The sequence below is a fragment of the Corvus cornix genome, chromosome 1A (assembly GCF_000738735.6).
Source record: "Corvus cornix cornix isolate S_Up_H32 chromosome 1A, ASM73873v5, whole genome shotgun sequence".
Taxonomy (NCBI): domain Eukaryota; kingdom Metazoa; phylum Chordata; class Aves; order Passeriformes; family Corvidae; genus Corvus; species Corvus cornix.
Window position 1 is genome coordinate 39616837 of NC_047057.1, and position 13167 is coordinate 39630003.

Consider the following 13167-nt stretch of genomic DNA (forward strand, 5'->3'; position numbering starts at 1 on the left):
AAGTTACTATTAGATTGTTGAATGTATGCTCCTAACGGCATGCCACAGTTGTGGCAAGAAGTAGTAGTAGTTCACCCTGAAAATCATTAGGACTACAGAAAAATAAATACAGATTTCTTTCTTAATACAGGAGAATTTTAAATTTGTATTACAGCTAAGAGTAGAGTTACATGGAAAAGAAAATGAGATACTGAAGGTAGTTGAATATTCAATAAAAAAGCATAAAGAGATGGGACCAGTCAGTTGATTTACTCTCCACATATACAGGGTTAGAATTTTAAATGTGTTTTGGCTGACAAAGTTTATGCTGGTTTATAGCAGATACAAACAGCAAACCAAATTACAGCAGAGTATCTGGATCTGATATGAATGTGTATCAATTAGTGAACTATAAGAAATCCTTTATCTTAAAATACCCCAATTTTCTTGGAATATTTCTAATATCAAGATTTTACTCCTAATGAAAAATTACTTTAATAGGGGCAATTATTGGTGAACCTAGTGTTCACCAATTCAGAAGTATTGTCTTCTACATGTTTTGATCAAATATATGCAACAATGTGCTTATGCTCCAATTATATGAGATAGTATTCATACTTGACCTTTGAGAAAAGAAAACATTGCAAATGTGTTCAGCATATCTTAATATTGTGGATATTCATTATTTCCAGTGTTAACTTGATGTTATTAAGCAAAGGAAGTAGAAAAACACAAACTTAGTGTATAATCTCCAAATTCCATCTCCAAAACATATTTCCCCAAATAGCAGTTGTATTCATAGTACTAAAAAAAGTGTTTTTGTTTTTTATCCAGGAGATGAAAAAACTTATTTTTTCAATGCAGTATTTGTCTCAGTGTTTAATACCTATAAGGTATTTGTCATTACGACAGGAAAAAAAAATACAAAAATCAGAATTTTGCGCTTCATACTCAGATACTCTCATGAGTCTTATTTTGATAGTGACAATGTCCGGAGTACTTTTGATCACAGAATCATAGAACCAATTAGGTTGGAAAAGACCCCTGAGATCAAGTTCAGCTTAAGACCAAACACCACCTTGTCAACCAGACCATGGCACAAAGTGTCAGGTCCAGACTTTTCTTAAACATCTCCAGGGAAGGTGACTCCATGACCTTCCTGGGCAGCCTGTCCTAACGTCTAATCACCCTTACAGTGAGGAAATTCTTCCTGATGTCCAACCTGAACCTCCCAGGCTCAGCTTGAGGCCACTTCCTTTTGTCCTGTCGCTGGTTGCCTGGGAGAAGAGGCTGACCCCCAGCTGGCTACAGCCTCTTTTCAGGTAGTTGGAGAGAGGTCTCTCCCGAGCCTCCTTTTCTCCAGGCTGAACAACCCCAGCTCCCTCAGCCACTCCTCGCAGGACTTGTGTTCCAGACCCTTCCCCAGCCTGGTTGCCCTTCTCTGGGCATTCTTCAACACCTCAATGCCCTTCTTGCAGAAGGGCCCAGAACCAGACACAGGATTCGAGGTGTGGCATCACCAGTGCCCAGTACAGGGGAACAATCATTGCCCTGGTCCTGCTGGCCACACTATTGCTGATACAGGCCAGGATGCCACTGGCCTTCTTGGCCACCTGGGCACTCACTGGCTCATGTTCAGCCACTGCTGACCAGCACCCCCAGGTCCCTTTCTGTCCCTTTGCTCAACTTGCTCCTTAACTACTTGCTCTTTAAGGACTGGTTCTATCATTGATTGAAATAAGTGGGAAAACTTCCATACTGATTTTCACCAACTCTGACTTAGGGCTTCACTTCCTGTGCAGACTGACTCTCACTCTACCCCTTCTTACAGAATTCTGACCCTTTGACACAGAAGTATGGTTTATCTACTTGTGCATTACCTTCTCCTTACTACTCCTTCACTTTATTTATCTCTATGTTCCCTTCTGCTTAGAGTCTCATTACAAAAAAAAAAATCCCATATGTATTACAGCTGGTGATGGGAGGAGCGACTCTGACCCAGGAAGAGATGACCGGTCCGGGGAGATGGTCCTGAAAGGAATCGCTTTCCCGGGGTCCGGTGTCTTCCCTCAGCTGCTGGCAGGAGGGCCCTTGCAGAAACTGTCAGCTCTTTAGTGATTATCAGTTCGTGATTCCAGCTCAGCTCTGCAGGGCAGCCTCCAGGCCAGACCAGAGAGAGAGACGAGAAGGTTCGTGTGGCTGGTTCCGCACAGAAGTAGCTTTATTGTGGGTCCCCTCCGGCGAAGAGGGGAGCCAGGGACAAGAACCCTCTCTCTGACAGGGGCCCATTTGGCTTGCTTTTATAGGGATACAGGGGATCAATAAAGGCCAATGGGTTACAGGGGATCTGGGATGGGAACAGACCAATGGGTTACGATGAAATCTGCATAGTGTCTCCTAAAGGATTGTGGGTTTGTCTTTTCTCGCAGTGACCAAAGTGGTTGCCTTTCCAGGGAGTCCTGCTGGGCGATTGCGAAATCTCTTACCTCAGCAGAGATCCCTCCAGGGCAGGGGCTGGGCATACCCCACACATATGGGAAAAAAAAATCTGTAATTTTGGTTACTTCATGATTTCATATAAACCAACCTACAACAAAGAACTTTACTGTAGGTCCCCAAGATTTATCATTTTCTGTTTTGACAGATGATTGACTGTCATAACAAATTGACTGTCACAGTATAATTGAGATTTTTTTAGATCTCACACATGGTAAAGAATGCAGTTCACCAACAATGATTAAAAGAAAAGAAAACCCCTATAATCTGATACTAAATAGGAAAAAACTTAAAGGACAAGATATACTCAGCAAATGATGATTTGGAACAGATTATTAGCTACATTATACAGAGTAAGTTTACTACTCTACTTGGCCCTTAACTTCTATACATGGAAGTTCAGATTCCTGGGGATCATATGAAAGATGCATATTCATCACCACAAACAAACCTGTTTCTTCAGAGTCAACAGGAAAACTTTGCACACTTCAGTGAGAACCAAATTATCCCTACTTTTGAAATAAAAAACATGCAGCTAATATTTTATGTTTTTGAGCGAATACTCAGTAGTATGGGAAATAATTTGTTAAGGTAGAAAATAGCCTGAATAAGACACTTCTAAAAGCTAATTCGTAAATATTCTCCATTTTAATGCTTTTAATAGAGAACTTAAAAAGAAGGGAATATGTTTCCAAGATTGTTCTTGGATGGTGTCTCAACCTCTACCATCCACTTTCAAGGACATGAGCAAAAAGTAAACTAACAGAGTTAAGCTTTATAAAATTGCACTATTTTTTCCAGCTTTTCCTTGCTCTGTAACAGGATAGAATAGTTCAGCTGGAAGGGACCTACATTAATCATCTAGCCCTACTGCTTGACCACTTCAGGGCTTACCAAGTTAAATCGTGTTGTTGAAGCCAATGTCCAAATGCTTTTTAAACGCTGAGAGGCATTGACTATAGCTGTTATGAAAACTATGGTGTCTATAATTTTGATGGCAACAGTTTCATTTATAGGGACTTGGATAACCATCTGTGCTCTATTCTGTTGACCAGCACCATTATATTTTTTCTCATATTCATTCATATACCTTTATAAACATTCAGATAATGAGCCATCAATAGTTAATGCAGCAGTTGATGTACCTGGTTCAAGCTAAAATAATTGATATCAATGTTTATGAAGCAGATACAGAGTGAAATGGGAGTACATAGTCTTGTTGATTGCTTCAGGCATTCACCACATGTTCCTCCTCCTCTAAATATTTATGTTTCTGTCTTTTTTCCCCCATATCCCATTATATTCCTCTGCTGGATTGTCACATCAGTCTTCTTCAGTCATTAAGTATTTATCAAGAAGTCCAAAGCTTTTAAGAGAAAATCTCGTGCTTATAAATATTTGCAATATGCTACTGAATACTCAGAACTTCAGCAAGGAAATAAACTCATACTTGAAAATAATTCAAGTTTTTACTTGTGTGTATAATTATACCTATGACTGTGCTCTGTTGGGAATATGATGGCAGTTTAGAAAAAAAAAAAGATAGTCCAGAGAGGACCCAGCTAAAGCATTGTCTGACTTAAACCACAGATACTGTCAGTCTGTCTTTTATCAGATAATATTAGTTAGGAGTCATCCACCAGAATAAAATCGGTATTTAACAATATGAAAACAACTTTCATTCAGTTTTTTGTAAAAAAAAGAGCTGCCATGTGCTCTTATGTTGCATATTCTGTTACTGAGGAAGGAAAACCTTAAATCTTTCCTAAACATTTCTTAGGTTGGGCACAACTAATACTTCAGCGCTGCATTGCACTTAAACCATTGCAACTTTATAATGCCAATTTTTCTTTGAATTCCACATGCTCTGTCTCCCCCCTACACATGTAAATCCTGTAAAAACATGTATTTGCATATTTACTCTATTAACTAATAGTTACATTTAGTATCAGATTTTTTGCATACATCTCAATATGCTCCCCTCAATATTAATATCTTGAGACAAATAGCTAAGATAATTAGCAAAAAAGCATCATTCCAATTTGTTTATGAAAATGCTTCTTTTATTTAGTAATCTAAACAAATTTTGGCAGTCACAAAGACTTGTTACTTGCACTGGTTTTAGCGGGAACTGCATGGATTCAGAACACCTGAAAATTAACACATTTTTATTTAGTATCCTGCACAACTGTACTCTAGGAGAGAGGAAATTTAGAGATGGCAAGAAACACTGGGTCAAGCTTTAGTTTTTGCACATTAATACAGAGTGTCTCACTGGATTTTTGAGACAGAAAACTTGGAACTTTGACCTCAGACACATTTCACTCAGATCTCCATTTCACTGCTTGGATTTCTTTTTAAATTATTCCCTGGAAATGTGAGAAAAACGCATAATCTTCCAAGATAAAAAAAATAGATGGAGAACTTACAGAAATCCTTCACACAAGAGGATGTTTTTAGAATCTCAGAAAAAGTACTGATTATTCATTCAAATATACAGGATGCCATTGGTACTCTATGTTCTTCAGCATAGCCAGAAAGAAATAAATCATGAAAAAAAGCTATCATTCCATCTTCATCATAGGAGTAAGAGCTGTTTTGAGAACAATACTGTGGGTCAAGCTATTATTTTCACCCAAACAGCAAATGTCCAATCTTAAATAAACAAAGTCTACTTTAATTATTACTATTTAAAAATCTGTGTATTTATTTCTGTTGGGCTATTTTTGTATCTATATATGTATTTGGACGATGCCAGTATTTTGTATTCATGTATTGTATACACACACATCCAAATAGGAAACACAACCTCAGAATATGGCCCTACTGACTAGCTATTGGATCCCTGCACCTTTCTTGTCTCTGGCAGTAAAAAATTCATTGCTCACTGTATTGGAAGAAACTGCAAGGCTATCAACAAAATTCTCTAATCACAATCCTATTAAAGGTTAACATTGATCAAATTACATAAACTGGTTCAATAAAACAAGGTCATTACATTTCCCTCTTTGGATTTTCCTTTCTATCATGCCTCCAGTAAGCATTTCTAAATGAATGTTATCTTATTAGATCAAATAAAACCTTAATGATTACCACAATATTTCTATTACTGATTTTATTACTGAATTATTGTAACTAACAATTACAATTTAGTTGAAATCTATGGGGTACCAGAGGATATCAAAGAATTCATTTTAGTATTGCAGTTCCACACTCCAAACAATTCTACTATCTGTATCCAGAAAAACCAGATTTTTAAATACTGATGACAATATCTGTTGCAGAGAAAAAAAAATTGCGACATCCAAAAGAATTTAAACTTAACCAGGTGTTTCGATCTCCACCACAGAGATTCACTGGAATCACAACATACTCAAACTTGCTGGAAAATGAACAAAATAAGTTCAAAAAAAAAAAAGAAAATAGAGTTCCAAAGGTCTCTCTCAGTATAAATTATTCAGTGATGTCTACCAAAGAATAACATATCTGGACTGCTCTAGTTTTAAAAAGTCTGTTTTAAAGACAGGAGGTTTTATACCCATGCATAGAAGAATTCAAGTCATATCAGTTAAGCTGTTTAAAACCATGCAAACTAGGCACTGTGCTCCAGCCACACCATCCCGAGTTGCAGAAGGCAGAGGCACGGACCACGAGAATGCAGAACCACTCACTGAAGAGTAGCTTTGAGATTATCTACATCATCTAAGGAAACTGAAGGTGCACAAGTCCATGGGACCTGATGAGATGCATCCAAATGTCCTGAGGGAGCTGGTGGATTAAGTGTCTAAGCCATTACCCACCATATTTGAGAAGTTGTGTCAGCCTTGTGAAGTTTCCATTGACTTGAAAAGCGGAAATGTAACTCTAATTTTTAAGAAGGGTAAAAAGGAAGATCTAGGGTATTGAAGGCCAGTCAGTTTTACCTCAGTGACCAGCAAGATCATGGAGCAGATCCTTCTGGAAACTATGCTAAGGCACACAGAAAATAATGAGTTGACTGGTGACAGCTAATAGTTCTAAAACAGATACATCATAGGTGTGGATTCCGATGATCAATACATGAAAAGATCTATAGCCATTAAAAAATAAAATTTGCTATCATAAACAATCAGTAAAATCAGAACTTTCTGGTAATGTAATATTGAAGAGACAGTGAACACAAATGGAAACACAGAAGGTTCCTCCTGAACATCAGGAAACACTTTTTAATTTTTACAGTAAGGGTGACTGAGCACTGGCACAGGTTGCCCAGAGAAGCTGTAGAGTCTACCCTCAGATATTCAAAAGCCATCTGGACACAGTCCTGAGCAGCCTGTTCTTAGTAACCCTGCTGCAGCAGACAAGCTAGACAAGGTGACCTCCTGAGGTTCCTTCCAACCTCAACTACTCCGTGAATAACAACTTCTAGATAAATCACTGAGCAAGTACATTATTAATGAAAGAAATAAACTTGACTAGAGAGTGATAACTTATTAACATCTTCATATAAATAATATATTTTATATCTTGAAACTTACTCTTGAAAGGCTAAAAGAAACAATAAAACAACCAAGACTAGTTCAGAATTGTTTATCAGAGTACATTTATAACTCTTATGATTCTTATGTGTCATTCTAAGTCTTACAGTGACATACAGTGTATTTTTCCAGTTTGTTTACAAGGTAGCTAATCAAGGTGATATTTTCCAGACAATTTAGCTTAGAGAAGATGATGGTTAAATTTGCTTGAGAAAGTTGTAACTGAACATTTTCCTCTTTCTAGCACTCAAAAAGGAGTTGGAGTTCCTAACCTTTTTAGTTGAACACTTTCTCATGCTACAGTAAAAGACTCCAATAAAATAAAAACATACTGTTAAGTATTAAGATCTTATGCTTCCTCATTGCAGTGAAGTTCATTGTATTTAGCAATTTTTTGTCTGGATTTGAGAGTCATGACCTAAATACAATAAATTCCTGTTGTTGGGGAACATGCAGTGCAGATCCAAATACACTTTCCTTAGAGGCTTCTGCTATCAACAGTCAGCTTTCGGAAGAATAAACAATATTACTTATGGACTAGATTCTTGGTATCTCCACAATAAAGTCTGAAATAAAGAACATGGGGTGTTCTGGGTCAAGTTCAGACATTAACCAAAGCTATTATGACATATAATGTCTTTTATACCAGCTCCATCTTGAAAACAGTTTGGGGTTTTCACCATGTCTTTGTCTAAGATGCCATTCCTTCGTAATTCACGACCTTCTTCTGATGAATGATCTATCTTTATTCATGGTACCCTACAATCATTCATTCCTTCATCAACATTATTTTTGGCTTAAAACATTTCTTTCATCTTTACCTGTTCATTCCATTTTCCTGTCTCTCCAAGAAAATCTATGAAATCACACATAGTCCCTCTCAAGTCAGTTTTCCCCAGAAAAAAGAAAACTTTAATTAGTCTTTTCAAGCAGAAGATGTTACTTCCTCTTTCCTCTAGCAGTGTTTTTCTGAATCTCTTCCAATTTGAGGTTGAATCTCAATCACTACTGAGCCAAAACTCAGATAAATAAGGTCCAAACCACCCCTTGGTTTAACTGCATTAATATTTATCTACTTCCAATAGAAATCTCTTACATAACATATTTCAAAATGGCACTTTCCTTTTATTCACACGCACCTCCCACTGGCTGCCTACCACCATTGTAAACCATATATTATCTCTCTTTACTACTGCTACCTAAAAGGTCATACATTTTTTTATTACCTGCTAGATACAAGGCCCTCATCCTTTTACCATGCAGTATCATTCCACCTCTGTTACTCTTGTTCTTGTGTATTATCATATTCCCTTATTTGACTATTCAACTCAATTTTGCGTCATCCAAAATTTCCACTAGCATGCTTCTTCTTATGCTCATTAACAAAAATTGATCTCAAAACACATTATTAGCTACTATTACTCTCCTTCCATCCCCTCAGTCTACTGTAAGTGAAAATTTTTCCTCTCTCTCTTTTATTACTTATCTTACTAATTATTATATTGCTTTTCCTTACACACTCCCCATTTATCAGTAATTTAAATGGGGTGACTTCAAAAGATATCATTTCAGGGATACTTTAGTTCCCTAATTTTAAAAGTCTGGTACCAAAGAGCCACATTGAGTTACTTTGTATAAAGACAATTTTGATAAACCCTTGACATATTTTTAAATTAGCTTTTTGATGTATTATTAAATTTTCCTCCAAATCAAGTTTTAAAGTCTTTCCTGTTATTTCATTTAGTCTAGATGATCTGTAATTGCCTGCTCACTTTTTCTTTCCTTCCTTAAACATAGCTGTTCAGTTACACATAGATGTTCATAATGTTAAGACTGATAATCTAATGGAAATAAAGTTTATTTCAGTGATAGCATGACAACTATATTTCTGTAATTCAAATTTGAAAGACATAGTTAATTATACATTGTTCGGTTGCAGTGCAGACCAGTATAAAAACTTATAGACATCTACAGTCATTGGCTACAGCATTAAAAGCTGTAACAGCATTAATTAATAACTCAAGTTTCCTATTTAATGTTATTATTTCCCATCAGACAAGATTTTTAAATGGTTGAGTTTTCATGCAGGCTCTTTTTGTTCAGGTTCTATTTATTACAAGTGTAATGATTTTTCCAGAACATGTTTTTCACTGCAAACAGTTAAACAGACAATAAACAAAAACAGTGTCCTAACAAAAATGCTTTGGAATATAACTATGTCAATACACAGTTTCTACATACAAAGCACTATGTAAGTGCTAAGAAATAATTGAATTTTGAAAACCACTCAAGAGATCAAGAGCTAAAAGCATATACTCTGATAAAGCAAGACTCATCAGATGTCACATTATTACTAAATAATAATTATCATATAGATAGCATATATTTAAGTATTCTCCCCCTAACCTGAGCGAAGAGAGAATTCTTCCTCTCCACTAGGTAGTGAGTCCTAGGAAGTATTTTGTCATAAGGCTGTAACAGTCAGCTAGCAAGGCAAGCTTGCCATTCATAAAACCATAAACCAAAAAATTGCAAAAGTACTGTGTAGAATATCTCAAGTCCAGAAATGAAACTAAATAGGATGGCAGTGATAGAAAAATCATATTCTTGAAAGACTATTACTAGAATGTTTTATTACTAAGCCAGCATTCTGTACTTATAAGAACAGATTTCTTCAGAATTTAATAAATACGTGAAGATCTAGATAACATATTTGATGAAAAAAAACCCTGATTCTGCTTTAAAATGTAAGCAGTGTGTCACACAGCTTCTCATATGAGAAACCTACATCTTTCTTAGATACAAGGACAAATGCTACCTGAAACACGCATTCTTAATGGTAAGTGGTAGTCCAAAGTGTTCACTTGACAAATCAATTGCTTTTAGGAGGTGTACAGCTGTCATTCAAAAATACATAACACAATATGATTTTAGTCTTTAGACTAAAATCATATTGTGATCCATTTCCTTAGAATTTGTTTCTTTTAGGCTCTGTAAGACATTTCTGCTGAATATTATTTTCTTTAGCTAGTCTCCTGTATTTTAGCAGGAGTTCTGCATATACGAGACACAGAAATATTAGGGCTCAGACACCTGCTAGCACTCAATAAAAATACCTCACTATGGGCTCAGTGGAGAGTGCCTCTGCACTAAGCAGCACACTGAATGGGACTCAGACACAAAGCGTCCTCCCTTCTTCAGATTTCCAGCAGTAAATCTTTGAATAAAGGATTTATGCTGTCTTTCACTTATTCTTTTCCACTCTTCTATGGAGAGACACCTGTACAATAGAAGTTCAACTGCCCACAAATAAAGAGAAAAAAGAAAAATAACAACCTTGATTTTACTGTATATGAAGATCATTGGTACTCCTTTTTGTTTGTCCCAAGACAGCTGCAGGCATTCTTATTGTCTGGAGCTAAAGCTCAAGTTGCTAATGCTGTTCTTCAAATGATTACAGTCTCTCCTTCTTATTCAGTACTATCCCAAAATATTTCAATAACCTGCTGAGGTTAGCCCTTAAACAACTACTGTTCCCTACTCCAGAGGGTACCATTTTCCTTTTCTATCTGTAAAAAATGTCATACTCATTTCATTCATCCTTATTACGTCTTTATTCAAACCACACACTGTCTTAATTCCTCCCTGGACCATCATGGTTACAGTCACATTCCCTAGTAAGTGACAGCTGAGAGACACAAAGAAAAAAACATGGAGAAAACCTGAATTTTGATTCATGGTATCTTTCCAACCTCTGGCCACATACTGAGACTGAAATAAGATCTTTCTTTGCTTTTAACTCTATTATATTTTTTAAAATTTTATTGACATATAATATTGAAATATATCACATTAGTATTTTAACTGAAGTAGTGAATTTTGAAGTTCCTAAAAAAGACTAGGACAACTTTAGATAATGAAATTTATATAAATATTTAAACTTAATTGAATTAAAATATTAAGGTATCAGTTGTTTTTGTGGGTTTGTGTAGTATCTTACTTAACCGACATAAGTTAGTTTTATTTGTTGTTTATTAAAACTCTTATCCAGAAAAGTCTCTAGAAAACTTCCTCATTCTTTTTGCTTTATTTCTACCATTAGATCTTTGATTTAAATGATCCTTCACCTGTTGTAAATGCTAGAGCAACAGCCAAAAGAACCAGTAGCTACAGGCCTTCATCTTGCTCTCCTTCAAGTCAACAGAGTTACTCCTACTCTTAACTATGAAAAGAGGTCCCACAGAGGTCAAACCAGGTATTATTAATTCAGTAGGAGTTCTGCAGCTGACATCAATGGGAGCAAAATTTGGACCTCAAGGAATACATACTGATTGGGGTTAAAGTAAGTGGTATTAAGTAAAAAATTGGTGAACCTAAACAAAAAAAAATCTTTATTAATTACATACCTGAGGCAATGCTGAGTTCAGCTGTCGTTGGAGGGAGTCTCTGTCATAGATGACATCCTGTAGGCGTTGCTGTGCCAGTGACAAGCTTTCCTGTGTCTCCCGAAGGGTATCAAGGAGACGGTCCCTTTCATCCAGCATGTTCACCATCAGCTGCTCAAAATGAGAATCCGAGTCCGAGCCACTGCTTTGGGACCCCCGTTGACTCATCGGGGTGTCCTCATTTATCGTTGGCATCACTTCACACATCATTTCTTTAAAAAGAACACAAATCAAGGAACAGCTCTTCAGTAGAGAAAACATTTGAGGATATTTCATAAGAGGAATAAATTCTGTCACATGGACACAGTTAGTAGATTAGTGCATTGTTTCCACTTTCAGACTTGTGCACAATATTAATCAGATGGTCAATAGAGAGGGATTAAATACAGTGACTAATTCCACAGAGCGAAGACTTTGAATGTGCTTCCCAAAACTAAAGAAGACTGATTGGAAGGAGATGGAGGTTTACAGAATATTTTAAATTAATAGTTTTGCAAATAATGCTTGCTTAAAATGACAGAAAATATTTCCCCACCAATTGTAGTCTCCCATATCGTTGCTTTGCTCCCTTCTCTTACTTAATTTCATTGCTGAATTGTTGGTATTGATGTCAATAGCTGCCACTAATTGCCAGATTTTGTCCTCTAGGCAATTCTACAGTACAGCTCAGGCTAACCATTGATCCAGTAACATGCTGCCTTAACAATGCCAGGTGAATCTATTTTTCTATCTAGTTATTCCCATCCTCAGGGGAAATTATTCTCCAGTGAGCTTGTTCAGTAAGAGGTCAAGAACTAGTAACTCTGCTAATTACATCCCTGTGATATCTTGTGCAAATTGAATTACCAGGAACAGAATCACTGTTGTTTGTTCCTTAAATCTGCCCTGAGAAGAGCAAATAACATCACCTAGTCCCAAGCTTCAGTTACAAAGCCTCTAATGGAAATCTCAAACCCCCAGTTTGCATACAGGGACAAGCTTTGGGAATCCTTGGGAGAGCTTGCTGATATTAACTGCTTTGTCCACTATCCTGAGGGATCCTGAGATGTGGGACACCAGCCAGAAGAGCCCCTGTCTTGCCTCTAGGAACCTTTTTCAACAGCATGTAAGTACATTACATTCAGCGAGTGGCCATCACCAGTCCCTACTCAGCTCCCACCTGTGGCCAACCAGTTTGGGATGGTCAAGTTCACAGCGAGCAAAGGGATAATTAAAAATTTCCAAGGACATCTGCCACCTTCTCAGTTCAATCATAACTTTTTGGTATGCAGCAGGTGGCCCGAGACTATGGTCTCTGCATGCCCATTCTTCAAGACCAAAGTAAACAATTTGGATTGTCACTAAACCTTTCCCACCTCACAATCATCAACATCTCATGAGTCACACTTCTTGTCCCAGAGGATTCTCATCAGTGAAACTTTTGTCATTCAAGAAATTGCTTCCAATGTCCTACACATGCAGATCAGGTTTCTGGTGTGAAGGGCACAGCATTTGCTACCCCTTCACACAGGCTGTGGCAAAGTGAGAGCGGTGCAATTTTGCAGGAACGCTGGTGAGTGTGTGGGAACAGGTAGGGAAACGTCTGTGTGGACAGCTGTTGCTATCCAGCACCTTGCATTCAAACTAGATAAGAAATCTCTTAAAGTCATTATGGGGATGTGGGTAGCCATATATGTAAGCAGTTGTGGGGTAGCAAGGGAATCGAGTTGAATGCTCATGGCGCTATTACC

General features: G+C 37.0%; 1 protein-coding gene across 6 annotated transcripts in view; it reads right to left on the minus strand.

The window, feature by feature from the left end:
- The window catches only part of PPFIA2 (PTPRF interacting protein alpha 2), a 296049-nt gene that overhangs the window by 276241 nt on the left and 6641 nt on the right, over positions 1-13167 (minus strand). For all 6 annotated transcript variants that reach the window (XM_010413748.4, XM_010413749.4, XM_010413746.4 and 3 more), the window contains exon 2: positions 11399-11649. In XM_010413748.4, coding sequence (XP_010412050.1) covers positions 11399-11647 — 249 coding nt within the window. In that variant the 5' untranslated portion in view covers positions 11648-11649. The remainder of the gene's footprint in view (positions 1-11398; positions 11650-13167) is intronic.